Below are 26,065 nucleotides of genomic sequence, written 5' to 3'. Positions count from 1 at the left end.
TGCTCTAAAAACGTACCCTGTCTTTGAAGGGAATTTACGCTACTGTTTTGGGTTAGCAGCCGAACCCGTTTAATCGGCGCTGGTGGCAGCTTACCGTGTGCCGGCTTTTTGGGGGGGTCACTGTAGCGACTGCGGCTTGATAATTATTGTTCCTGCCTGAGTGGGAGTAGTTATCGCGTTGCTGCAGTGCGCCCAATAGCCAGTACATAGCAGGCAGCCTTTCTGGCGACTAATTACCCCAGGTGCAGTACCTAATCTGACCTGAGAGTAAGGGGGGCGCCAGAGAGCTGCAAGTGTTAAGTGGAACTGTAAGCGGGATAGACACAAATCCCTGCAGTTCATGGTATACTGAAGAGCAGTGGGATACCTAAAATAAGCCCCTGCTGTAAACTAAGAGGTCAATAGCCTCGTGGGTGTTTTTTCATCACATTGTGGCAGTGGAGGGATAACTAGGATAAGCCCCTGCACATGTGATAGCCGTCTGCTGGTCTAAAGTCACCCCAATCCGTGACATATTGTGGGCAGCGGCTAAGGGACCTTGACAATTGGTGACAGTCACGGTGTGAATCGTGACAAGCAACCTAATGGAGAAACAAATCAGAATTTTACTTTCAGCTTTGTGTTTGTATACAAATAATGTATTAGTGTATAGAGGAAGGTCTGTACATTACAGAACATTATTTTAGTGAAGAAAAATGCTGTGAGGTTTTAAGGCAGAAAAAAATCTTTTGTACACACACAATACAGCATATGGATCACTGTTAGTGTTTCTGCCTTCCATACTAAAACTCATGAGATTGAGCCTTGTAAGGGGTTGTCTCACTCAGTTACTTGCAGAGGTAAACTCAGGAATGCTTCTTGTGGTAAAACACCTGTCGATATATTAAAGTACAGTATAAACCATAGCAGGGTTGGATAAAGTAAACGCGGCCTTTCTGGCTTAGTGGCAAAACAAAACAAAGATAAAGTCCAATAGAGTCCTTTTTCCTGCAGGATTCACCCGCAGGTAACACACAAGGTCCTCAGCTTCTCCAGGAGACATATTTGGAGTCTTTCCTCTCCAAACACACAACACTGAGAAAAAAACAGTGGCTGTACATTTAATGTCCCTGTCACACCCATGAGGTGGAGATATGGTGAGTAAGCATCCCGCCCATCTCTTACCTACTCACCTACAATCCAGTCCCATAACATGGCTCATTAACTTCTTCAGCACATAGCATGCTGAAGAGAAACTTATGGGTTTCTACATTATGGAAGAAAGCAATCTTCGTGACACATATCTTTCCTCATATACCATGCTAGTTACCATGCCAGAATAATCTTAAAAGTTTTCCGTTACATATTTAGCTTGTACATCATGGTGCAACCAAGATCTGCAGAAATTCATTGGAAGGTTCATGACAACATTTATTTTTTCCTTCAGTTATCTAAAAGTTTTCAACATAAAGGAATAAGCAGGGAAGTTCTTGAATGTGCCACAACATCAGCAGTGACATGTAACATCGGTACCTGGAAAATCCGTCATTGATCTCGAAGTGGAGGAAATATTTATTTATTTTACTCACTTGTATAGCACCATTAATTATATAGTATTTTACAGACTTCATCATAGCTGTCCCCATTGGGGCTTACAATCTGTATTCCCTATCAGTATGTCCATGGAGTGTGGGAGCAAACTGATACAAATACGGTAAGAAAGTATAAACTTCTTACAGATGTTGAGCCCAGGAACTCAGAACTACAAGGCTACAGTGCTAACCAATGAGCCTCCGATATGTGGAGTCTAAGGATGAGCGGACCCATGCAAGTTTGGGTTCTGGTACACAACCAAACATTAGTCCAAAGTACCCCAGCACACTAAAAGTTCCAGAGCTTCACACATTGTATAGTAGCCATGAAAGAGACTAAGCTTTCTGCCATGCATGGGAATGCTATAGGAGACCTTTTGCAGTAGCAAAAGCATGAAGCATGAAGCAAAAGAAAGCAATGGTGACTACTGCATTTTAGACTTGAATCCCACCTCTTACATATTGAATTTGATTGTTACCTGGGGCTGGTACATATATAGGACCATATAGGTAACATACAAAAAAACCCCATAAATAATGAATTTGATATCAAGAAAATAGTTGATCCTGAAATCACTGCCATTTCCAATCTTTGGTCTCTCTTCTACAATGTGGGGTCCTTCTGATGTCTTCAGTGCATCCTTAGGCTGTAGTAGACATCGTTCTCCTGCCCATTTAAGTTCTTCAGAAAGAAAGATAAGAAAAATAGACATAATTAGACTGGTGATATTCCACAGCTCACCTAGAAGTATGAGAGATACTCAAATGTAAACCTCCATCGAAGCTTACAGCAAATGGTTACCCTGTTGGTTAATTTCCAAATTAAAGTGGTCTTCAACTAATTGGATACCGAAAGTCGATTGGTGGGAAACAGACAACCGGAAACACCATCTATCAAATGTTTGCCGCACCAGAAATGCCTGGATGTAAACTATAGTGAACAATCTGAGGTACTGCAGCTCAGATCACATCCACGTTACTAGGAGCTAGGCTGTAGGACTCAAAAATGACCACTAAACAGTCTACAAATCGGTTCTGGCACAGATCCATATACAGTTTATATAGGTACTGGAAACAGCTGATTAATGGGGGTGTTCGATGCATGTTTCCCCCAATCTGATATTGATGACCCTTTCTCTAAATAGGAAAGCAATACCTTAATAGTGAACATTCCCTTTTAATAATTAAATTGTACCCAAAATGGTTGTCTGTTCTAGATCTCCTGTGCAAACAAAGGACCATTGGTTTTCTTGCGTATGACTGCTTGAAATTTTGCAACTTTTTGAATTTTTGCACCAACTTTGCCCAACTTCCAAAAATGTTTTGAAAGTTTTTACACAGATACCAAACATGTATAGCTTATTTTTTTATTTCAGTGGTGAAAAGAAAATATGAAATTTGTATGAAAAAGTTTTTGCATTTGTTGCCATATCTGAGATCCACAGCGTTCTTATTTTTCATAATCTGGGGCTGGGTAAGGTCTTATTTTTTGCAACCTGAGATGATGATTTGAGTGGTACAATTTTGGGATAGATAAAATGTTTTTATCGCCTGTTATTGCATTTTATTACAATGTTGCGGAAAGCATAACAACGTAATTCTGGCTTTTTGATTGCTTTTTTATGCCGTTTACAGATCAGATGAATTTACTTTATATGTTGATAGAGTGGACATTTATGAACTCAGCGATACCAAATATGTGTACTTTTTTATCACTAATTTATTTTTCATGGGGCAAAATGTTTGTTTTAGTATTTTTTTATATTTTTAAAAACTTTTTTGTTCACTTTTTACTTTAATAGTCCCTTTTGGAAATTTGAAGCAGCAATCAAATGATAATTTTTTCTGTACATAGCAGGGCTTCAGCTATGTAAAGCGAAATTCACGATCTCCTATGAATGTCGGCCACAAGCCGGCCTTCACAGAAGTATCGGAATGACAGGCACGAGGGTGTTTTGCAGACCTTAGACTGTCATGACAATCTATCGGTGCCCCATTTTTATTTTTATTTTTTAAATTGCAACAGCAGCATTATACAGGGCATATTTTAATATGGAGCATCTTATGGGGCCATCATTATCCTTTGAGCAGCATTATATGTGGCATATTTTAATATGGAGCATCTTATGGGGCTATCATTATCCTTTGTGCAGCATTATGGCTTCTGATCACATCACTCAACTGAAACTGCCCTTACTAAAGTGACCAACGACCTACTAACCACCAAGAGCAAGCAACACTACTCTGTCCTCCTCCTCCTGGACCTGTCTTCTGCCTTCGACACTGTGGACCACTCCCTCCTGTTACTGATTGTCTCATCTCTTAGCATCACAGACTTGGCCCTATCCTGGATCTCATCATATCTAACAGACCGGGCATTCAGTGTCTCCCTCTCCCATACCACCTCCTCATCTCTCCCTCTGTTTGTCGGTGTTCCCCAATGCTCAGTTCTAGGACCCCCTACTCTTCTCCATCTACACCTTCGGCCTGGGACAGCTCATAGAATCCCACGGTCTACAATATCATCTCTATGCTGATTACACGCAGATCTACCTATCTGGACCTGACCTCACTACCTTACTGACCAAAATCCCACAATGTCTGTCTGCTAGTTCATCTTTCTTTTCTGCTCGCTTTCTAAAACTGAACATGGACAAAACAGAATTCATCATCTTTCCCCACCCCACTCTACCCCTCCACCTGACCTATCCATTAATGTCAATGGCAGCTCACTTTCCCTAGTCCCGCACGCTCGCTGCCTCGGGGTGATCCTTGACTCTACCCTTTCTTTCAAGCCACATATCCAAGCCCTTGCCTCCTCTTGCCGATTCCAACTCAAAAACATTTCCCGGATCCGTGCATTCCTTGACCATGAAACCACAAAAACACTAGTACATGCCCTTATCATCTCCCGCCTCAACTACTGCAATCTCCTACTCTCTGGCCTCCCCCATTGCACTCTGGCACCACTCCAATCTATCCTTAACTCAGCTGCTCGACTAATCCACCTGTCTCCCCATTATTCCCCAGCCTCTCCTCTCTGCCAGGCCCTTCATTGGCTTCCTATTGCCCAGAGGCTACAGTTCAAAACACTAACAATGACATACAAAGCCATTCACAACCTGACTCCTCCATACATCTGTGACATGGTCTCCTGGTACCAACCTAAACGCCCCCCTGGAACTTTTCCACCTTTTCCCACATATCATGCTTCAAACATAAAGATACCAAATGTAAATTTTTGGTGAAGAATCAACAACAAGTGGAACACAATTGTGAAGTCGAATGAAATTTATTGGCTATTTTAAATTTTTGTGGAAATTCAAAAACTGAAAAGTGGGGCGTGCAATATTATTCGGCTCCTTTAGCTTAATACTTTGTTGCGCCACTTTGCTGTGATTTCAGCTGCAGTCGCTTGGGGTCTGTCTCTTTCAGTTTTGTACATCGAGAGACTGAAATTCTTGCCCATTCTTCCTTGGCAAACAGCTCGAGCTCAGTGAGGTTTGATGGAGATTGTTTGTGAACAGGAGTTTTCAGCTCTTTCCACAAATTCTTGATTGGATTGAGGTCTGGACTCTGACTTGGCCATTCTAACACCTGGATACGTTTATTTGGGAATCATTCCATTGTAGATTTTGCTTTATGTTTGGGATCATTGTCTTGTTGGAAGACAAATCTCCATCCCAGTCTCAGTCTTTAACAGGTTTCCTTCAAGAATGGTCCTGTATTTGGCTCCATCCATCTTCCCATCAATTTTAACCATCTTCCCTGTCCCTGCTGAAGAATAGCAGGCCCAAACCATGATGCTGCCACCACCATGTTTGACAGTGGGGATGTTGTGCTCAGGGCGATGAGCTGTGTTGCCTTTACGCCAAACATATCGTTTGGCATTGTTGCCAAAAAGTGCGATTTTGGTTTCATCTGACCAGAGCACCTTCTTCCACATGTTTGGTGTCTCCCAGGTGGCTTGATGCAAACTTTAAACAACACTTTTTATGGATATCTTTGAGAAATGGATTTCTTCTTGTCATTCTTCCATAAAGGCCAGATTTGTGCAGTGTACGACTGATTGTTGTCCTATGGACAGACTGTCCCACCTCAGCTGTAGATCTCTGCAGTTCATCCAGAGTAATCATGAGCCTCTTGGCTGCATCTTTGATCAGTCTTCTACTTGTTTGAGATGAAAGTTTAGAGGGACGGCCGGGTCTTGGTAGATAAGCAGTGGTATGATACTCCTTCCATTTCAAGGGATGTTTAAAGTTTTGGAAATCATTTTGTATCCAAATCCAGCTTTAAACTTCTCCACAACAGTATCACGGACCTGCCTGTTGTGTTCCTTGGTCTTCATGATGCTTTCTGTGCTTCAAACAGAACCCTGAGACTATCACAGAGCAGGTGCATTTATACGGAGACTTGATGACACACAGGTGGATTATATTTATCATAATTAGGCATTTAGGACAACATTGGATCATTCAGAGATCCATAATGAACTTCTGGAGTAAGTTTGCTGCACTGAAAGTAAAGGGGCCGAATAATATTGCATGCCCCACATTTCAGTTTTTGAATTTCCCCAAAAATTTGAAATAACCAATAAATTTCGTTCAACTTCACAATTGTGTTCCACTTGTGTTAGGAGTTGAGTTTCCTCTGCTGCACAGGGGGGATCTCGATCCGTGTCTGCTGGGGTCTCCCATTCTCCATCGGCCGCAGTGGAGCCTGCTCAGCGGAGATGTCGGTCCCAGCGTCTCACTGAGTCTGAATCTGTGCAAAGGGTTACTGCGGCCTCTCCAGGCTCTGCTATTGTACCCTGCACTGATCTGCGGCGAGCAGGCTTTTCTGGGACTAAAGGTACCTTCACACGAAACGACATCGCTAGCGATCCGTGACGTTGCAGCGTCCTCGCTAGCGATATCGTTTTGTTTGACACGCAGCAGCGATCAGGATCCTGCTGTGATGTCGCTGGTCGCTGAATAAAGTCCAGAACTTTATTTGGTCGTCCGATCGCCGTGTATCGTTGTGTTTGAAAGCAAAAGCAACGATACCAGCGATGTTTTACACTGGTAACCAGGGTAAACATCGGGTTACCAAGCGCAGGGCCGCGCTTAGTAACCCGATGTTTACCCTGGTTACCAGCGTAAAAGTAAAAAAAACAAACAGTACATACTCACCTGCGCGTCCCCCATCGTCTGCTTCCTGACACTGACTGAGCTCCGGCCCGAAAGTGAAAGCACAGCGGTGACGTCACCGCTGTGCTGTTAGGGCCGGAGCTCAGTCAGTGTCAGGAAGCAGAGGCTGGGGGACGCGCAGGTGAGCATGTACTGTTTGTTTTTTTTACTTTTACGCTGGTAACCAGGGTAAACATCGGGTTACTAAGCGCGGCCCTGCGCTTAGCAACCCGATGTTTACCCTGGTTACCCGGGGGCCTCGGCATCGTTGGTCGCTGGAGAGCGGTCTGTGTGACAGCTCTCCAGCGATCAAACAGCGACGCTGCAGCGATCGGCATCGTTGTCGCTATCGCTGCAGCGTCGCTTCGTGTGAAGGTACCTTAAGTCCTGCTTTGCACACACTGAGCATGCCCAGGGTAAGATCTCTCAGTGGAGATCAAGGGTCACATGCTCAGGTACTGCAGCCAAATCTATTGGTCCTTCTAGGAAAGTCTCTCATTCCCCTCTCCAGTCTATCCTTAATGCAGCAGCCAGGGTTGTCCATCTGGCTAATCGTTACTCGGACGTGTCTGCTCTTTGCCAGTCATTACACTGGCTGCCTATTCATCACAGGATACAATTCAAAGTACTTGTTCTCACCCACAAAGCTCTCCACATTGCGGCACCCCCTTACATCTCCTCCCTCATTTCTGTCTATCGGCCTAGACGACAGCTGCGCTCTGCAAACGACTTTCGACTAACCTCTGCACTAATCCGTACCTCCCACTCCCGACTCCAAGACTTCTCCCGTGCTGCGCCAATCCTCTGTAATGCTCTACCCCAAGAAATTAGGACCATCCACAACTTGCATAGTTTTAGGCGCTCCCTCAAAACTCATTTGTTCAGAGCGGCCTATCACGTTCCCTAATCAGTCATTTTGTGTTTGTGTGTGTGTAGCCCATTCACTATCTCCATCTACCCCCCACTCCCTGAAGATGGCTGGACCATCATTGTAAATACATCATTGTAAATACACACCTGTACTTTGCATCTCCCCCACCTCATTGTAGATTGTAAGCTCTCACGAGCAGGGTCGTCTTATTTTTGCTTTATTACTGTATTGTTAACGTTGTTACCTATGACTGTTGTGTTTGAAACTGTTAAACTGTAAAGCGCTGCGCCGGCAGGGCCGGCGTCAGCACCCGGCGCACCTGGGCAGGTGCCGGGGCCCTGGTGAGACGGGGGGGCCCACTCACGCTGTCTGGGATACAGCGCACACACACTGGTGTAAGGGGCGGTCAGAATTTTCACAAACCAGACGCTGTGTGTGCGGAGGGAGCAGGAGTCATTGTGACAGACAGCTGGGAGAGGCAGCCAGTGCTGAGCAACAGGAGGGCGGGACTTTCCAGCATCCAATCCCGGCTGAGCGCGGGCTTAGTGCAGTTCCAGTATTCTCCCGTCACACAGTACAGTCAGGAGTGAGTCATGGAGCAGCGCAGCCCCCAGCCCCCCTCCCCCGGTGAGTGATGTCTGAGCCTGTGTGGTTTAAGTTTATGGATGGTGTCCTGACAGGCTCTAGTCCAGTCCCTGCAGCCGACCATCCCTCAGTGAGTTTGTCTACTGTGCTCATTGACAGCATCAATCAGCACAGCAGCAGCTATGTCCTGAGTCTGACCTGTCTGTATCATGAAAATAGCAGAGCTGAGTGCCCCTTCCCTCTTCACCTCCCCCCTGACAGGACACAGCAGCCCCCTCTCAAGATTCAATGCATTTACATCTGAGAACTTCAGTCTTCAGAATGGAGCTGTGGTGTCCTGTCATAGGGCAGATGGGCACAGAAGCCTTATCCTTCTCTGTTCTCTGGTGGGGGCTCATCAGGAGTTATAGCTGCTGAACAGGCTCACCTTCTAGAGATCTTATGTAACATGACCACACACTGTGTGTGTATATATATATATATATATATATATATATATATATATATATATATATATATATATATATATATATATATATATATATATACACATACACTCACTGGCCACTTTATTAGGTACACCTGTCCAACTTCTTGTTAACACTTAATTTCTAATCAGCCAATCACATGGCGGCAACTCAGTGCATTTAGGCATGTAGACATGGTCAAGACAATCTCCTGCAGTTCAAACCGAGCATCAGTATGGGGAAGAAAGGTGATTTGAGTGCCTTTGAACGTGGCATGGTTGTTGGTGCCAGAAGGGCTGGTCTGAGTATTTCAGAAACTGCTGATCTACTGGGATTTTCACGCACAACCATCTCTAGGGTTTACAGAGAATGGTCCGAAAAAGAAAAAAAATCCAGTGAGCGGCAGTTCTGTGGGCGGAAATGCCTTGTTGATGCCAGAGGTCAGAGGAGAATGGGCAGACTGGTTCGAGCTGATAGAAAGGCAACAGTGACTCAAATCGCCACCCGTTACAACCAAGGTAGGCCTAAGAGCATCTCTGAACGCACAGTGCGTCGAACTTTGAGGCAGATGGGCTACAGCAGCAGAAGACCACACCGGGTACCACTCCTTTCAGCTAAGAACAGGAAACTGAGGCTACAATTTGTACAAGCTCATCGAAATTGGACAGTAGAAGATTGGAAAAACGTTGCTTGGTCTGATGAGTCTCGATTTCTGCTGCGACATTCGGATGGTAGGGTCAGAATTTGGCGTAAACAACATGAAAGCATGGATCCATCCTGCCTTGTATGGAGCATCTTTGGGATGTGCAGCCGACAAATCTGCGGCAACTGTGTGATGCCATCATGTCAATATGGACCAAAATCTCTGAGGAATGCTTCCAGCACCTTGTTGAATCTATGCCACGAAGAATTGAGGCAGTTCTGAAGGCAAAAGGGGGTCCAACCCGTTACTAGCATGGTGTACCTAATAAAGTGGCCGGTGAGTGTATATATATATATATATATATATATATATAATCAAACACAGTAAATGGTAAAAGTATGCAAAAAATTCCACAGTACTACAGAAAAGTAATTGAGGCCAGACTTAGCATGAGAAGCTAATGAGAGAAGATCTGCGGGGGGAATAAAGGGTCTTAGTCCTCGCTCACACGAGCATATAACCCATCCGAGTGTTATGTGATGTTTATCGGATAACGCTCGGCATAATGTTATACTATAGGGCAGAGCAGATCTGTGATTTTTTTCTACAGACCAAATTAATCTGTGGAAAAATTATCTGCAACACACTGCGAGTGGCTCTGGAATTTGGATTACACGGACCCATTGAAATCTATGGATGCATGCGAAATGTCATGCTGCACTCAGCTGCCATCTGAGTGCAGTCCGACAAACATGGCCTCAGACAGTGGAGAAGATGGAGAAATTAAGTGTCCTTGTCTTCTCAATATGCTCCGATTATCTCATGCAAGAGAATCAGATGATTCCGGCTGTAGCAGAGCTTTGTTTGAAGCATTAATACACACCATGTGGGCATGCGCAATCATGGTCCTGGGTAGCGCTGACCACTTCCGGTCATGCGCTCTATGGAAGGCGCGGCTATATGCGCTCCAGCTGGAACGTACGCCAGTAAATACATACCATCGGGCATGCGCAATCACGGTCCTGGGCAGCGCTGACCATTTCCGGTCATGCGCCCTAATGAAGGCGCGGTCATATGCGCTCCAGCTGAGACGCACGCCAAGCACAGCGAGGCCCAACTGGCGCACAAGAGATAACAGGAATCGGTATGGAGTACATTGTATGTATATACCAGAGGGGCCACAACAACATGGCGGCTAGTATATGCACAACATATACCTTTTAATAGACTCCCGTGTTACAAAAGGTTCGATACAGCAGACATGTTAAAGATAGGGGTAGTCATGCCTCTAGTAGCTACTATTATCTATTAACTTCAGAATCTATATAAGTATGAGTGAGCTGGTTATTCCATGACACATCCATACATCAAAGCCTCCTGATGATCCGTAAGGTGAAACGCGTAGAGGCGCACCATGACATCTTCTGAACTACGATGAGTACCCTTTCTAGTCTACTGCTCCATTGCACTGTTATTCATATATATGTGCCAAAATAATCTTGATAAGAACTATAAATGAGGCAGATAGTCCCATATAAGAGTGTTATATGATTGGTCTCTTGGGATAACAGCCTCTTTGAGAGAACTGCCTCTCTAAAATAATTCATATGGAATTATATATATGAGTGTTATGATATCTTTGATTTGGTTATACACTCTATAGGTGCATTGTCAGCCTGTGGCATGTGGTACTGATTTTTTAATCAGTGTGTTCATCTATTTCTGCCTTTCCTGATATAAATTTATCAAATATACTGATATTAGTCTGTGGTACTGCTTCGAGCTACCCATAGGGTATCCAAGGGACAGCCGTCGCAGAGTGGGGGCGCCAATTCCGCTGTACAGTAGGGTGCCAACCTCCACAGCAAGGCAGGTACTGAGGCTAGGGAGCAGTTTAGCTAGGAATATTTGTTCACTTTTTCAGCACTTTATTCTGCACTAATTTTGCACTTTGTATGTCTGTGTCTCTCACCCTATCAAAAAAACATATATATTTTTTGCCCTACTTACCAGTGGGTAATTCTGATTATTGATATCTAGTTACCCTAATCTTATTTCCTGTTGGATATTTGGTTGCCCGGCTGTTACACATCTATATATAGGGCAGCAATAGGAGATTTAGGGTAAGTCATCGTTGAGTGGGGGCGCCAATCTCGTTTACATGTAGGGTGCCAACCTCCACTGCTAGGCAGTAGGCATCCAGTGTCCCCAGGATAGGATATTAGCTAGAGAGCACGGTTGTTAGTGTTGGTATGTCTGTGGTTGTGTTTTATGGTTTTAATTAATAAAGTATTGTTTTATATAGCTTATTGAGAGTTATAGGTTATTTGGTTATACTAAGAGAATCAGATGACACTAGGATGAGAGTTTGAGCCGAGTGTAAGTGGCATAATTGAGCCGATTCTCTCACATGAGAGAATCATCACTCGTGGGACCCCACTTACACTTTTTTCAGCTGGACAATTCTTTTATATATCTTAATTATTCCTAATATTCCCGAAAACTTTATTAGTATCCTTTTTCCCAAACCCACTGACCTAAGCAGGGCCGCCATCGGGGCATTACTGCCCTTACAGGATAGGGACCGATGAGTAGAGGGGGCCCGCAGTAGCTCTGCTCAGCGGGCCCCAGCTAAAGACTTCGGCCAGCTCAGCAACTGATCGTGTGTCCTCAGACGCACAGGCAGTTAAAATTTGTTCCTGTGTGGGAGATTGCTACCCCACAGCAACAGTTAACATCCGCCAGCCAATCACAGGCCGGCAGCTGACATCAGCGTGCACTTGTCCGGCATATGACATCACTGTCATACGCTGGAACGAAGGTCCGGGCCTCAGATGCATCGAGTGGAGGGCACTGTTGGATCTCAGCCAGGTAAAGAGAAACTTTCTTTCTAAAGCCGCAGTATGGGGCATATTATACACTATGGGGGTGCATTATACCACTATGGAGCAGAATTATACTACTATATATAGTAGTATATATACTTGCGAGAACCTCGCATCACTTCACCCTGCACAGCTGCCCGTTCTTTGGACAGGAGTGTGTAGCTGCAGAGAAATACAGACGTTTCGGGTGAGGCAATGCCAGGCTAGCGCATCGCTCTCGCATAATTGGCATATAAGGGGATGACTTATATAAAGCCCCTCTGCTGTGTGGTATTGTAGAATTTACAATAGCTATCGCTCATGTAAGAAGTGAAATCTGCGATTGTACTATACCTATATTTCGCTGCTGTATCTGTGCATCATGAATCGTGGTACGTGTTAAATAAAGGGGGGCCCACTGAGACTCTTTCGCCCGGGGCCCTCAAAAACCTGGAGCCGGCCCTGCGCTGCGGAATATGTTGGCGCTATATAAATAAAGATTATTATTATTATTTTTTTGGTAGGTCCTGTACGTGCTGCAGCTATTTAAGGCTCGCATGGCCGCACGGCCATGTGCTAGTATCTTCTAAAGTTACATGCTTTGCGCCACTGTGGTCATGTGTTTGAATGTGTTCAGGGACCCGGCTGAAATAAGCCCCTAGAATGCTGGCACCTCCGGCGAGGAGATTGTGTATGAGGGTATTCAGGGACCCGGCTGAAATAAGCCTCTAGAATGCTGGCACCTCCGGCGAGGAGATTGTGTATGAGAGTATTCAGGGACCCGGCTGAAATAAGCCCCTAGAATGCTGGCACCTCCGGCGAGGAGTGTTGTGTGCATGCATGACCACTGACTGCTCTCTTCTGGGTAGTTAGCCTGTGTCTCTGCGAGAGTTAACAGGGCACAGAGCTTTGCTTTCTCGGCCGCTCTGTGAAGCTAACAGAGCTGGTTCATACCGCCATATTGTGCCGCCATTCACTTAGCAGCAGGTTCTTTCCTGCACGGTGGATCCCGGGTTGCGAAAGCACCAATCACATCAATAAATATATTCGGTGCATTCCGCAAACCCTAACAACTTGTTGTTGATTCTTCACCAAAAATTTACATTTGGTATCTTTATGTTTGAAGCATGATGTGTGGGAAAAGGTTGAAAAGTTCCAGGGGGCCGAATACTTTCTCAAGGCACTGTATGTAATGTCTTCTACTACAATTACCTCAACCATACCTGGTAATTGCTTTCTCTTCGTTGTGTTTGACTTTGAGACTCCTTTCCTAGAGAACATAATATATAAAATATCAACTTAGCTGTATACTCTAATAAAAAAAAACTCTGGGGCCATTGTGGCTAGTACTTTTTGGGGAAATTGTGACTAGCACTGTGGCAGATACTCAAAGTGACAGCACCATTGGTGCCACTTATTGGCATTATAAAGAGGGACTGAAAGTGGTCTAGTCTCCCATGAAATGTTGGTCATCAACCCCTTACCACCAGTAATGGTATTTTCAAGATGGCTGGAGAATGTGTAATTACCTAATGATCGTTTCGCCATGTTTCTCTTCAAAAAGTAGTAGGTGCCAACAAAAATCAAAATCAGGATCACAACGTTACCAACGGCCATTGCAGCAATTATGCCAGAATCTATAGACCTACAAACTGAAGGGAAACTTGTGAGTTACAGCAGCAGTAGATCTATAGGTTACAAAGAAAATATTACTTCTACTCCTAGATCAACTTATTACAGTTCCGTGTAAAAGTAAGTAAAATCTCGACAATTTTTGTACAAGTGAAAACTTCACAGTTAGTTTTGATACAATATCCTGAGCTACTTGTACAGTGATATTGTATATGGATCTGTCTCCAGGTCAAAAATGGTCAGGTTTTGCTCTTATATTAATCTTTCTGCTCCCTTGAATTTTCTGGTTTTTTTTTGGACCTTTTAAAGCCACCATACAGTTCCAGAGATATGGGCGTCTTTATTTAGTGCTATTTTTTATGTTCTTTATCAATGGGCGGAGCTCACAGGGTAAAAATGTAGACCATGTACCCCAAGAAAATATTTACTGACAACTCAATAAATAATTTTTGATCAAATTCATTTTATTTATATTAAGGACATTACACAACAATTGTCAATATTTATTTATAAAAAGTTTTTACCGTTAAAATAACTAAAAATATATAAAAGTATATAAAAATTTAATTATTAAGACTGTATGTGGGGGGCTGTGGTACACAGAAACTGACTGGCAAAGTCAATAACAATAAATGAAATAAAGTGCTAATGCAATCAAATCAAAGTTAGTCTATACATTGAATATACAAAACACAGTCATGAACCGGCCATAATGTGCAAAATATGCAAAAGAATTGGAGGAAAAGTTTTTATATATATGTGCCAGATACAAATATGAGAACCTATCTGATATACAATTGGAAAAATCAAATAAATATATGAATATATATAAATATAAAATAAAAAATAAAATATAAAAAAATATATTTTATATAAAAAGAGATAAGTGGTATATATTGACCCAAATAATTTATACTGGATATATATAAAAAAATATATATAAATTTAATATATTAAAGTGAATACTGTGCAATGAAACAATATCTATATATGTGTATATACTAATAATTAAATCGTGAAAATTGCAAATAACACACAATTTACAAAATAATATGTGAAAAAACTACAAAATAAATAAATATCTCTAAATCTTATATGAATGAACACATCAAAAAAAAAAATATATATATATATAATACCAGTGTATGTGAATAAAAAATATATATAATATATATAATATATACCCATGTGCCAAAATGTGAACATGTAGTAATAATGTAGTAGATTACACTCTAGTCAATTGTACATCATAAATGCTACCATAGTATGTTGCTGACCCTCCAAATCCTAAAGTGCAATGATAATATGATTTGTTAGAATACAATCTTCAATCTTCCCTGACGAAGCAGGTGCGAAACGTGCGTTGGAGTGGTGTGTGTGGGGCTGCGGTGCACTTCTCTGGTTGGTAAGGTCCGGCTTCCATCTATGTATGCTTATGCATACTATGTGCATATTTTGAAGATTGTATTCTAACAAATCATATTATCATTGCACTTTAGGATTTGGAGGGTCAGCAACATACTATGGTAGCATTTATGATGTACAATTGACTAGAGTGTAATCTACTACATTATTACTACATGTTCACATTTTGGCACATGGGTATATATTATATATATTATATATATTTTTTATTCACATACACTGGTATTATATATATATATATTTTTTTTTTTTTGATGTGTTCATTCATATAAGATTTAGAGATATTTATTTATTTTGTAGTTTTTTCACATATTATTTTGTAAATTGTGTGTTATTTGCAATTTTCACGATTTAATTATTAGTATATACACATATATAGATATTGTTTCATTGCACAGTATTCACTTTAATATATTAAATTTATATATATTTTTTTATATATATCCAGTATAAATTATTTGGGTCAATATATACCACTTATCTCTTTTTATATAAAATATATTTTTTTATATTTTATTTTTTATTTTATATTTATATATATTCATATATTTATTTGATTTTTCCAATTGTATATCAGATAGGTTCTCATATTTGTATCTGGCACATATATATAAAAACTTTTCCTCCAATTCTTTTGCATATTTTGCACATTATGGCCGGTTCATGACTGTGTTTTGTATATTCAATGTATAGACTAACTTTGATTTGATTGCATTAGCACTTTATTTCATTTATTGTTATTGACTTTGCCAGTCAGTTTCTGTGTACCACAGCCCCCCACATACAGTCTTAATAATTAAATTTTTATATACTTTTATATATTTTTAGTTATTTTAACGGTAAAAACTTTTTATAAATAAATATTGACAATTGTTGTGTAATGTCCTTAATATAAATAAAATGAATTTGATCAAAAATTATTTATTGAGTTGTCAGTAAATATTTTCTTGGGGTACATGTTTGCTTTGCAATATTTACTGGATAGATTATATTTTGAAAATTATTTGGTATTTCTTTTCTATATAGGATTTTTTTTTTTTTTTAAATGTAGACCAGCCTAAAGACACGCCCCAGAGGATCCTTTGAGACATGCCCCCTTTTAAAGACTTGAAAAATTAGCACTAAAGTAAAAGACCCATATCTCGGGAACCTTATAGAGGATTTAAAAAAACCCCCATAAAACAGCGATACTCAGGGGAGCAGTGAAAATAAAATATGAGTACACACTATACACCTTTGACCTGGTGACAAGTTAAAGGACTATAATTATCATGTTTTTCCTCCATTGCTTACAGGGTTCACATTGCTTTACATAATTTGGGGATTCTGTCATTTCCTTTAACGTCCTCAAATCATGGAGTATTTATTAATGCATGGAATAATGATATCATGTCAAAAGGGCAATAAAACCCCCACAAAACTGTTATGTGATTACTATTAGTACTATTACTGCTACTACTGCTTCTACTAGACTACTACTAATATACTACTATTACTATTTATATTAGGTTATTACTACTTCTACTATTACCACTACTATTACATTTTGTCATGATTCCACCTCTCAGTGTGTCTTAGATACACTGACTGACAGCTCAGTTGTCCAATCTTCTGCAGGGGCATGCCGAGCTGTCAGTATTTTGAATGACAGCTCAGCTGTCCAATCTTTGACTTGGGAGGTTCTGAGCTTCCTTCAGGTGTTCCCTGTTCCAAATAATTACCCAACTACTTAACCAAGCTGTCTGTCTCAGATAGCTGCCAGTCGTAGCTCTCATATCTGTGTGGCTTGTTCTCTTTGCCTTGTGTTGTGAATTCTGACATTCTGATCTTTGGTTGCCGGACCCTGGATTTGCCTATTAACTACCCGTTTGTATTACCTCTTTTGTTTTGACTTTTGGACTGTGACCTGACTACTCCTTTTGCCTTACCCCTTTGTATATGATGAACTCTGTAGGTTTTTTTTACCCCAGACCTCTTGACTACTCAACCCCACGGCTTGTCCGTGAGTAGTGACTAGCATCATACAATTCTTATTTATGACAATAAAATTAGTGCATCAACCACTGTTAGCTGTAAACTCACCAGGCATAGGAATATCCTTCTGGAGAGCACCTGTGGAACAAACACACATTAATTATTATCTAAATAGAACTAAGATATGAAAATGACTACACTATTACTACATTATTACCACTACTAGATTATTAGTAAAGATTATGGTGTCTGCAGACATTTGATTTTGCCAGTTCTTCACATTTTGCCAGGAAATTATGCCATCAAATTCACATTATTATGCTCTCTAGACCACATAGCATGATTTATTCAATGTGAAAAAAAATACTCACTCCACCTCACCTCTCTTGCCGCCTCAGGACCGGTCCTCCTTGCAGCTCTCTCCAGGCTTTTCTTTGCTTCTTCACATCATGCAACATCCTCTTCCTGCATCTCTGCTCTGTGTCTCTGGCCACTCAAGTCATGATATTAGTGGCCTTGGAGCTGACTAGACGACGCAATGAGATGGCGGCAGCTGAAAGCCCTGGTGCAAAGTGCAGATGAAGAAAGAGGATGCTGCACACTGTAATAAAAAAAGATAAGGCTGGAGGCAGCCGCTGCAGCAGGATAGGTGAGTGGTAAAGAATTTTGTTTGTTTTTCATCCTTTTTCCAGCCCATTGCAATTCAACATCTGGTATATTACAATAAATTCAGATCCCGGAGAATCCAAATTTTAAAGTTCAAGGCAAATTTAATTCACCTTGAACCAATTCACTCACCTAACTATTACAGTTTAGCACTATAGCTACTTATTTTATTATTCTAACTCTCAAGAAGTGCTGAGTCTTTTAACAGAAGAAGGTATCACTCAAGTGCCGCCTATACATAATGTCACAGTAAGTCAATTTCCAATTTAAAAAAAGGAGCAAAAAATGAAAGAAATCATCCAAGCTAGAGACTTAGCTCTTTACAGGAGGGGTCTTACAGGTCATGCTTTTTTGGGGAATGTTTTCTAATTTGTTCTCCTTCATAAAACAATTTTCTGTACACAGCTCCTGTGTACACCAATATTTTCATCAATCAGGGTATGTAGATACCCCCTAGTTTCAGAAGGAAATGCTGTACTTCAAAAGAAGCATCATTCTTCTCCAGGAAAACTCACCTTCTACGTTCAGAGAGATGCTTCTACTTGTGGCCACATTATTTTCGAAGGTGACTTTACAGATGAGGGAAAGTTGATCGTCTTCAGCCGATGGAACAAAGGTAATATTAGAACGATGTATGATGGTGCCATCTTCATTATTTATTGCATAGATTTTCTCTCTTTTCATTTTAACTTTTCCTTCCCATGTGATGGATGGAGAATTTCCAGAACATATTCCAGGACTTGTACAACTGAGGGTTATCTCCTGGCCAACAATAATCCCTCCTGCCGGAGATATCTCTGGTTTATCTGATAATTCTACCAAATGAGAGAAAGATGGTACATGGATTTAGTAGTCTGTTCTAGGATGTGAATTTAAATAGGAGTCTGGTCTGGATGTCAGAGTTAATTGAAGGGTCTGGTCTGCTGTCTAAAATAATTGAGAAGTTTATGCTAAAGTTTGAATTCATTGAAGGGTCTAGTCTGTCATCTAAAATCATTGAGTGGTCTGAGATTGAGTCTGAATTTATTTATAAGTCTGGTTTGGGCACTGAGCTAATAGGGTGGTCTGTGGTCTGAATTTATTCTTGGGTGTAGTCTGACTTCATTGAGCGGTCTGGTCTAGAGTCTTATTTGATTGAGTAGTTTGGTCTTGGGCCTGAATATATTTATGGGTATGGGCTCGAATTTGAGTTGATTGAGTGGTCTAGTTTGGTGTCTGAGTTGATTCAGTGGTCTGGAGTCCAAGTTGATTAAGTCGTCTGGAGTCTGAGTTGACTGAATGGTCTTGTATGGGGTCTCAGTTGATTGAGTGGTCTGTTCTGGGGTTTGATTTAATTGAGTGGTTATGTCTGAAGATGTAGTTGATTCAGTGGTGTGGTCTGGTGTCTGAATTCATTGAGTGGTTATTTCTGGGGATGGCGTTGATTGACCGTTCTGGTCTGGGGTCTGTATAAATTGAGAATGTCTGCTCTGGGGTATAAATTACAGTAGGGGTTTAGACTTGGGTCTGAATCAAATTTTTTGAGGTCAGGTGTCTGGATATATATTTAGTGCTGAGTTTTGTAGTCTAAATTTAATGATATTGCTATGTAGGCTTGACATGGCCATGAAAGTAAAGGGCAACAAAATTGTGGTCATCAAGAAAAACCAATCTGATAGTGTTGGTCAAATTGAGAAGAAAGGGAATTTCTCCAATCATATAAGACTTCACATGGGAGTTACTTGACATATACAGAAGAAGTCGATTATCCTGATTTCTGTTTTAGTAATTATTTGTTTTTCACATAAAATGAGCAAAAAGGCTTAGTCCAGACTTAATCGACAACTCTTCCAACCATTGGTGGAAGCAGACAGATGAGGGCCCTTGTGCAAGAACAATATGGGCCCTTTGGAGTCAAATACCTTATCACATGGCATGACCCAACCTACTTTGGCCATAGAAGCAGACAGATGAGGGCCCTTGTGCAAGAACAACATGGGCCCTTTGGAGTCCAATACCTTACCACATGGCATGACCCAACCTACTTTGGCCATAGAAGCAGACAGATGAGGGCCCTTGTGCAAGAAAAATATGGGCCCTTTGGAGTCCAATGCCTTATCACATTGCATTACCCAACCTACTTTGGTCATAGAAGGGATCCCCTTTACTCGTTGGGTGCTTGTGCATCTGCATAGGATTACACCAATGGTATGTCTTCCCTTCCTACCACCATAGATTGATCATGAACCTCAGTTTGTCCAACATCCCATCACCCTGTTTGGTTCCTCTGTGAACATCTGGTTCCAATCTTGTTGGTAGTGCTAAAATTTTCCAAGCATTAACCAAGTGATGTAATAAGTAACTTCAGTAAGAGCAGTGGCTTGTGTGTCCTGACTAGTGAAAACTATGAAAGGATTGGATAATCTATTACTTACCTATCACTCTCAGTAAGGTTCTGAAGTCATGGAAAGGAAAAACACTGCTTCCATCCTCAATTCTAAAACTGTAATAATCCGCGTCTTGCTCCCTTACATCGTTGATCATCAGAGAACAATCCCCTCTCCAGACATCTCCGGTAAGAAAGAACCTGTCTCTTTTATTTGGAAGTTCCAAACTACTTTTAACAGCCACAGTTTGCGAGGACACGAAATTTCCTCTGAACCAGATTCCTCGGGCGTTCCTGGAGAAGGTGCTGATTGCTGGAAATTTAAACGAGCATGGAATATGCACACAGAGTCCTGTCTGGACGACGACGTTTCTTGGAGCCGTTATGCCAAATCCTTGAAAAATCTGTGATCCTACATCTAAGTCAAGATAAGAGCATAAACAAAAATTTCAAGATGTGATCCATAAAATACTCAACATTTTCACTTTTTCAGCCATAAAGATGACCATGAGATTTTATGCTGATAATTTTTAAGTCAATGAACAAAAATGTCTCATATAGTGTTTTCCCTTAAAATAGAAGTTCTAGACAGCGAAATATTTCGATTTTACTAGCCACTCCATTGCATGCCAACTGTGCAAATGTTAACTTCCCACATTGATTACATTGTGGTCATAGTTATTTTTGCAAGAAACATAACTAAGTTCAAACAGATTTTTCTTAGAGTAAACTTTATATTTTATTCAACTTTCCGAACTTTTGGGAAGACTTCAGAGATTGTCTCTGGGCCTTACTTTGTAACCAACTCACTGCTTAACATTACAGGGTAAAATCAACTTAGAAAAGCAACTTTCCAATATTCAGTATTTCTTATTAAGATTAGATACTGCCCCCCTGATAATAACTATTGTAGCTACTATTTTTTATAGTTGAGCAAAAAAAATTTTTCTTGACCATAACTGTGAAATCAGAGCTCTGCAAACTTCCTTGCCTCCTACCCGATTGGCCCCTATTCCGATTAGTAGACCATTGTTGTTGTGTAATTCATGCTTGAGGTTGCATTGGGGATATTAATCAGAAGCGGAGTCTGCATAAGAGTAGGTTTGCATTTTATGAGGAGGTTCTCAAGATCTCAGGTCTGGTGGCAAAGGTCTACCAACGTGGCCGCTGAACCAGGGTCCCGCAAATTTTTCCGATTAGCTCTATTTTGTAATCTTCAAACTTTTTTTAAGAGGAAAAATCAGTGTATCTACTGTATATTTTATTTTGTAAGCTACTCAACTTTCCTATGTAAAGTTTCAGTCATTACTATGAAACCGACTAAGATGGTATCTTTAGATCTTGTTTCTAAAATTCTCCTTGTATTGTAAGGTAAGCTTCAAAAACTAAGAACTTGACTAAGAAAGTTTTTCTAGGCTTCCTCTCCCAAATTACTGATCATTTTACTGTACAGTACCACAAAGATGACTAAAGGGCATTTACACTTCACGATATTCGTGAAAAACAATTGTCTTGCCATGCAAACGGACTGCGGATCGCCCGTTGAGCAAAAAAAGCACTTGTTCATTTGGTGAAATGATCTTTTACACAACATAAAAAAGTAATCACTCTCGGCGGACAATAGCAGCATATGCACACTGAGCAAACTAGTATAGAAATGCTCAGTGGGCATCATTTTCTTTGGTCTGCCTGTATAAAAAGGCATTCGTCCAACCGCTGATAGGTAAATGTTTACCAATCGCAATCAGCGGTATTATCCTGCCATTGGTCAGTCAGTCTAAATGAACCATAAGAGTGGCTCCAGAGACAATTCATTGACTACATGGATCACAGCATTACAGAATGGACCATGTACAACAAGTAGAAGAAACGTTATACTCACCTTTCCATAATAGAAGACTAATCAATATTATTGCATGGAAATGTAGACTCCAGTCCGTCATTGGTCCCAAGTTGTGCAAAGGAAATATTCCCTAAAATTAATTATACAGGAAAGAAATATTTCTTGGTACCGTGTTAGCCAGTAGATAGAAAAATATTTAGAATTGAGAGTCCTCAGTGGTTGATACCTTTTAGCAGTTAGCCATTAAAAGGTATCAACCACTGGGGACTCTCAATTCTAAATATTTTTCTAAAATTAATGAGCAGTAGTGTAAGTGACGGCTATATACATTCTGCACTGGTCTTGGTTATGGATTAAACAGATCTTTATGGTTTTTCCTTTAGATTTGCAACAAAAGTACCTGGAAGATAGTTAAGGCTTGTGTCTTTACTTTTCATGTTGCCAACAATGGTGAACATGAACAGTGATGTAGAAGTCGAAGACTTAAACTATCCACCTACCAGAGTCATGCACTGACAATGCCGGAATATCAAACCTCAGATCTTCTAAGAAATGGGGCAACTTGAAAAATGTAGTGGATAGATATGTATGTACCAAAGGAGTTCCTGATCTTCTAAGCCTACCTGGAGTGGATTTCTACATTAAAACTTGCTATGGGAAGCCTAATGCTGAGGCCATCCTGTACTTGATCAACAAATTTGAGATACATTGACAATACACAGTCACTAACATTAGATTCCAATTAGAATGACAAATTTGGAAATGCCACATTTGGCTCCATTCACCGTTCGAGTCTGAGACTTTTCAAACACAAATTATTTTTCTCTTTGTTTGCAGACCATTGGACACATGGCTGATTTAGATCCAATTGGAGGACCAATGTGGCAGAATTCAATGAATGGGGTATTAAATTACACATGGATATCATACAGTTGCATACATGTGCTGTCTGTTTTTCATAGAATAATGCTTGAAAAAGCTTGAGAAGCCTCCGTCAGTTGCTTTTTTTGGCGTGTGAGAAAAAAAGGATGCCACATGGATGATAAAAATGGACACATGGACTAATAATGGAAGAAAATCGGATCCTGTACACCGATGAAAAATTAGTCCATTTTTAGCGTGCAAGTAAAAGAACTGTCACATAGATTTGGAGTAAGTGGTTTTGCCATCAATTCTTCCGTAGTCATTCTGGTCAATAGAGATGATAGGTTTCCATGATTTTCCATCTTAAGGCCATTTTTCACATATTTATTCTATCCATGTGTTTCACACGTACCCTTTATAGTTCCCAGGAATATGCAGCCATCATAGTCCCCATTTATATGTACTGATTATAATCCCAGTTTATCTTTGGGCATGTTTTATCGGGGGTGCAGACAAATAAAAACATGTCCATTAGTGATGAGTGACCATGCTCGAATAAGGTGTCATCCGAGCATACTCATGTTCTAACTGAGTGTCTTTTTGGTGTGCTCAAAAATATGTTCCGGTCTCCGCCGGTGTTAAACAGCCAAAACACATGCATGGGTTACCTGTTTGATAGGCAATCACTGCAAGTGTTGTGGCCTTTGAACAGCCGCGAGACAAGCACCTGCGGGGGACTCGACCATATTTTCCGAGCACGCGAAAGACACTTGGTCAGCAGACGAGCATCATTGGATAATTCGAGCGCATTCAATCATCACTAATGTCCATTTTTTAAGATTTGCAGATAAAATTCAATTAATCAAGTCAACCAAAAATGGATGAAAATAGAACCCAATGCACAGACTGGTGATGGACACTTACAGAACAAACAACTCCTGATAGAGTATCGAATTTAAAAAAATTTTTTTTTTAGCTGGACAGAAATGCTGGGCTTTGCTTTGAAGTCCCTCGTTACTATTGCTTGTTTATTTTGGTTGTTATGTCTTTCTTGTGTGTCACTGTCTCTCCAAACCAAAATCTGGAAATGATTCAGAATTAAATTACCAAAAATATTGCATGACTTCCTCACTTTCTTCCTTTTTATACTGTATAAGTTCCGGTATTTCACATTGCTTTACATTGTTGCAAAAATTCACTGACATCTTCACATTATCAATAAATTGAATTTGAGAAAAAAATCTAAATATCCAAAGTTTATTACAAAATTGAGTTCAATAACTAAAGTTTACTACAGTCTACTACATCTGAGTGTCCACCTCCAGTAAGCGTACACTCCGACAAATGATGAACGACAGTGCGCACGTTCGCTCTGCCAGCACTAGCAGCCTCATGTTCTCTGATTTGCTTATAGATAGGGCTGTTTGCACACCTGGGGATACCTGTCTTTTAATCATCCTTTTTGCACCTTACATCTTTTGAACTTTTGTATTTATTATATTATGTACTATGTCTTGTGTACTCAAATAAAATATTATCTTTTTAACCCAATTTACTCCTTTTTCTCTTTGTTTTACTCTCAAATATGGAGTGGGTTGCCTTTGTTTCAGGCTTTGGGTCTCTCCTCACTATTTAGTGTTGACAGCCCCTCGCTTTCAAATATGTGTTCTGGTTCTGTTATGTTCAAGTTTACTGTCTGAGAATGTTAGCCAGAATGTTTTCATATCAGTTATGTATTAAAGGGATTGACCATTACTTTTATATTAACGACCTATGATTTACAACACAAAGTCTATGGAAATTTGTAGAACTTTTCCTTTATACAAAATAATCAATTGAGATTTTAAAAATAAGTTTCTAATGACTTTGAACAAGACTTAACCATATGGAGTTAGTTTGTCCCACTATACAATTCTTTTTACCCTTGACCTTGTTTCTTATCCTCCCGATGAGCTCATTTCTTACTCTCGCGATAAGCCTGTTATTACCCTCCCGATAAGCCCATTATTACCCTCCCGATGAGCCTGTTATTACCCTCCCGATAAGCCTGTTATTACCCTCCCGATGAGCCTGTTACCCTCCCGATAAGCCTGTTTCTTATCCTCCCGATGAGCTCATTTCTTACTCTCCCAATAAGTCTGTTATTACCCTCCTGATGAGCCAGTTATTACCCTCCTGATGAGCCCGTTTCTTACCCTCCCGATGAGCCCATTTCTTACCCTCCTGATGAGCCCATATTACTTTCCTGATGAGCCTGTTATTACCCTCCCGATGAGTCCGTTATTACCATCCTGATAAGCCTGTTCCTTACCCTCCTGATGAGTCCGTTTCTTACTCTCCCGATAAGCCCGTTATTACCCTCCCGATGAGCCCGTTATTCCCCTCTTGATGAGCCCAATATTACCATCCCAATGAACCCACTTCTTACCCTCCCAATGAGCCCATTTCTCACCCTCCCGATGAGCCCGTTATTACCCTCCCGATGAGCCTATTATTACCCTCCTGATAAGCCTGTTCCTTACCCTCCCGATGAGTCCATTCCTTACTCTCCCGATAAGCCCGTTACTACCCTCCCGATGAGCCTGTTTCTTACTCTCCTGAGTCCTGTAGGAAATTTCTTACCTGTATGTCTTGCAGAAAATAAAGCTACAAGTCTTGGCTTTGATCTTGGGTGAAGAATATCTTCAGCTTTACAGCTTTTACAGCTCACTCTCGGTCCAACACTCTCCTGACTTCTCCTGTTATAACTGCACGCTCTGGGAAAGCAGAAGTGGTCGAGTCCCCAGCACTATCTATGATTGCAACACGAGTGATTTAGTCATAAGGAATGATTAATGCATGAGGCAAGTGTACCAATATTGATATTCTTTGTAAAACAGGATGGAAAACGTCATGAGTAGTGGTTATTATAGGAGACACCATGTAGATGTCATGTACATTGTTTATTATAGGAGACACCATGTGTAGTATTTTTTATAAAAGACACAATACATAGCAGTCATTATTGGAGCCACCATGTGTAGAGGTCAATGTAAAAGATGGCACATATAGTGATCATTATAGGAGACTAGAGCTGACCAGATCAGACAAAATTCCAACTTTCCTGGGTCATGCAGTTTTTTTCTGG

The 26,065-nt window shown here is 40.8% G+C and overlaps 1 protein-coding gene across 1 annotated transcript; it reads right to left on the bottom strand.

Annotated features, from left to right (window-relative positions):
* Positions 1-1,391: 1,391 nt before the first annotated feature.
* On the bottom strand, positions 1,392-25,690 carry LOC143768684 (sialic acid-binding Ig-like lectin 9). Its single transcript, XM_077257330.1, has 8 exons — positions 25,561-25,690; positions 22,114-22,204; positions 20,281-20,649; positions 18,382-18,681; positions 17,309-17,338; positions 13,699-13,821; positions 13,393-13,439; positions 1,392-2,253 (listed from the first exon to the last, which is right to left on the bottom strand). Exons 2-8 carry the CDS (start codon positions 22,172-22,174, stop codon positions 2,203-2,205), a joined length of 981 nt encoding a protein of 326 aa, XP_077113445.1. The 5' UTR covers positions 22,175-22,204; positions 25,561-25,690; the 3' UTR covers positions 1,392-2,202.
* Positions 25,691-26,065: the final 375 nt, after the last annotated feature.

Source organism: Ranitomeya variabilis, chromosome 4, assembly GCF_051348905.1.
Source record: "Ranitomeya variabilis isolate aRanVar5 chromosome 4, aRanVar5.hap1, whole genome shotgun sequence".
Classification (NCBI taxonomy): domain Eukaryota; kingdom Metazoa; phylum Chordata; class Amphibia; order Anura; family Dendrobatidae; genus Ranitomeya; species Ranitomeya variabilis.
The sequence above is the reverse complement of the archived record's forward strand: the minus strand, read 5'-3'. Positions and strand labels throughout refer to the sequence as shown.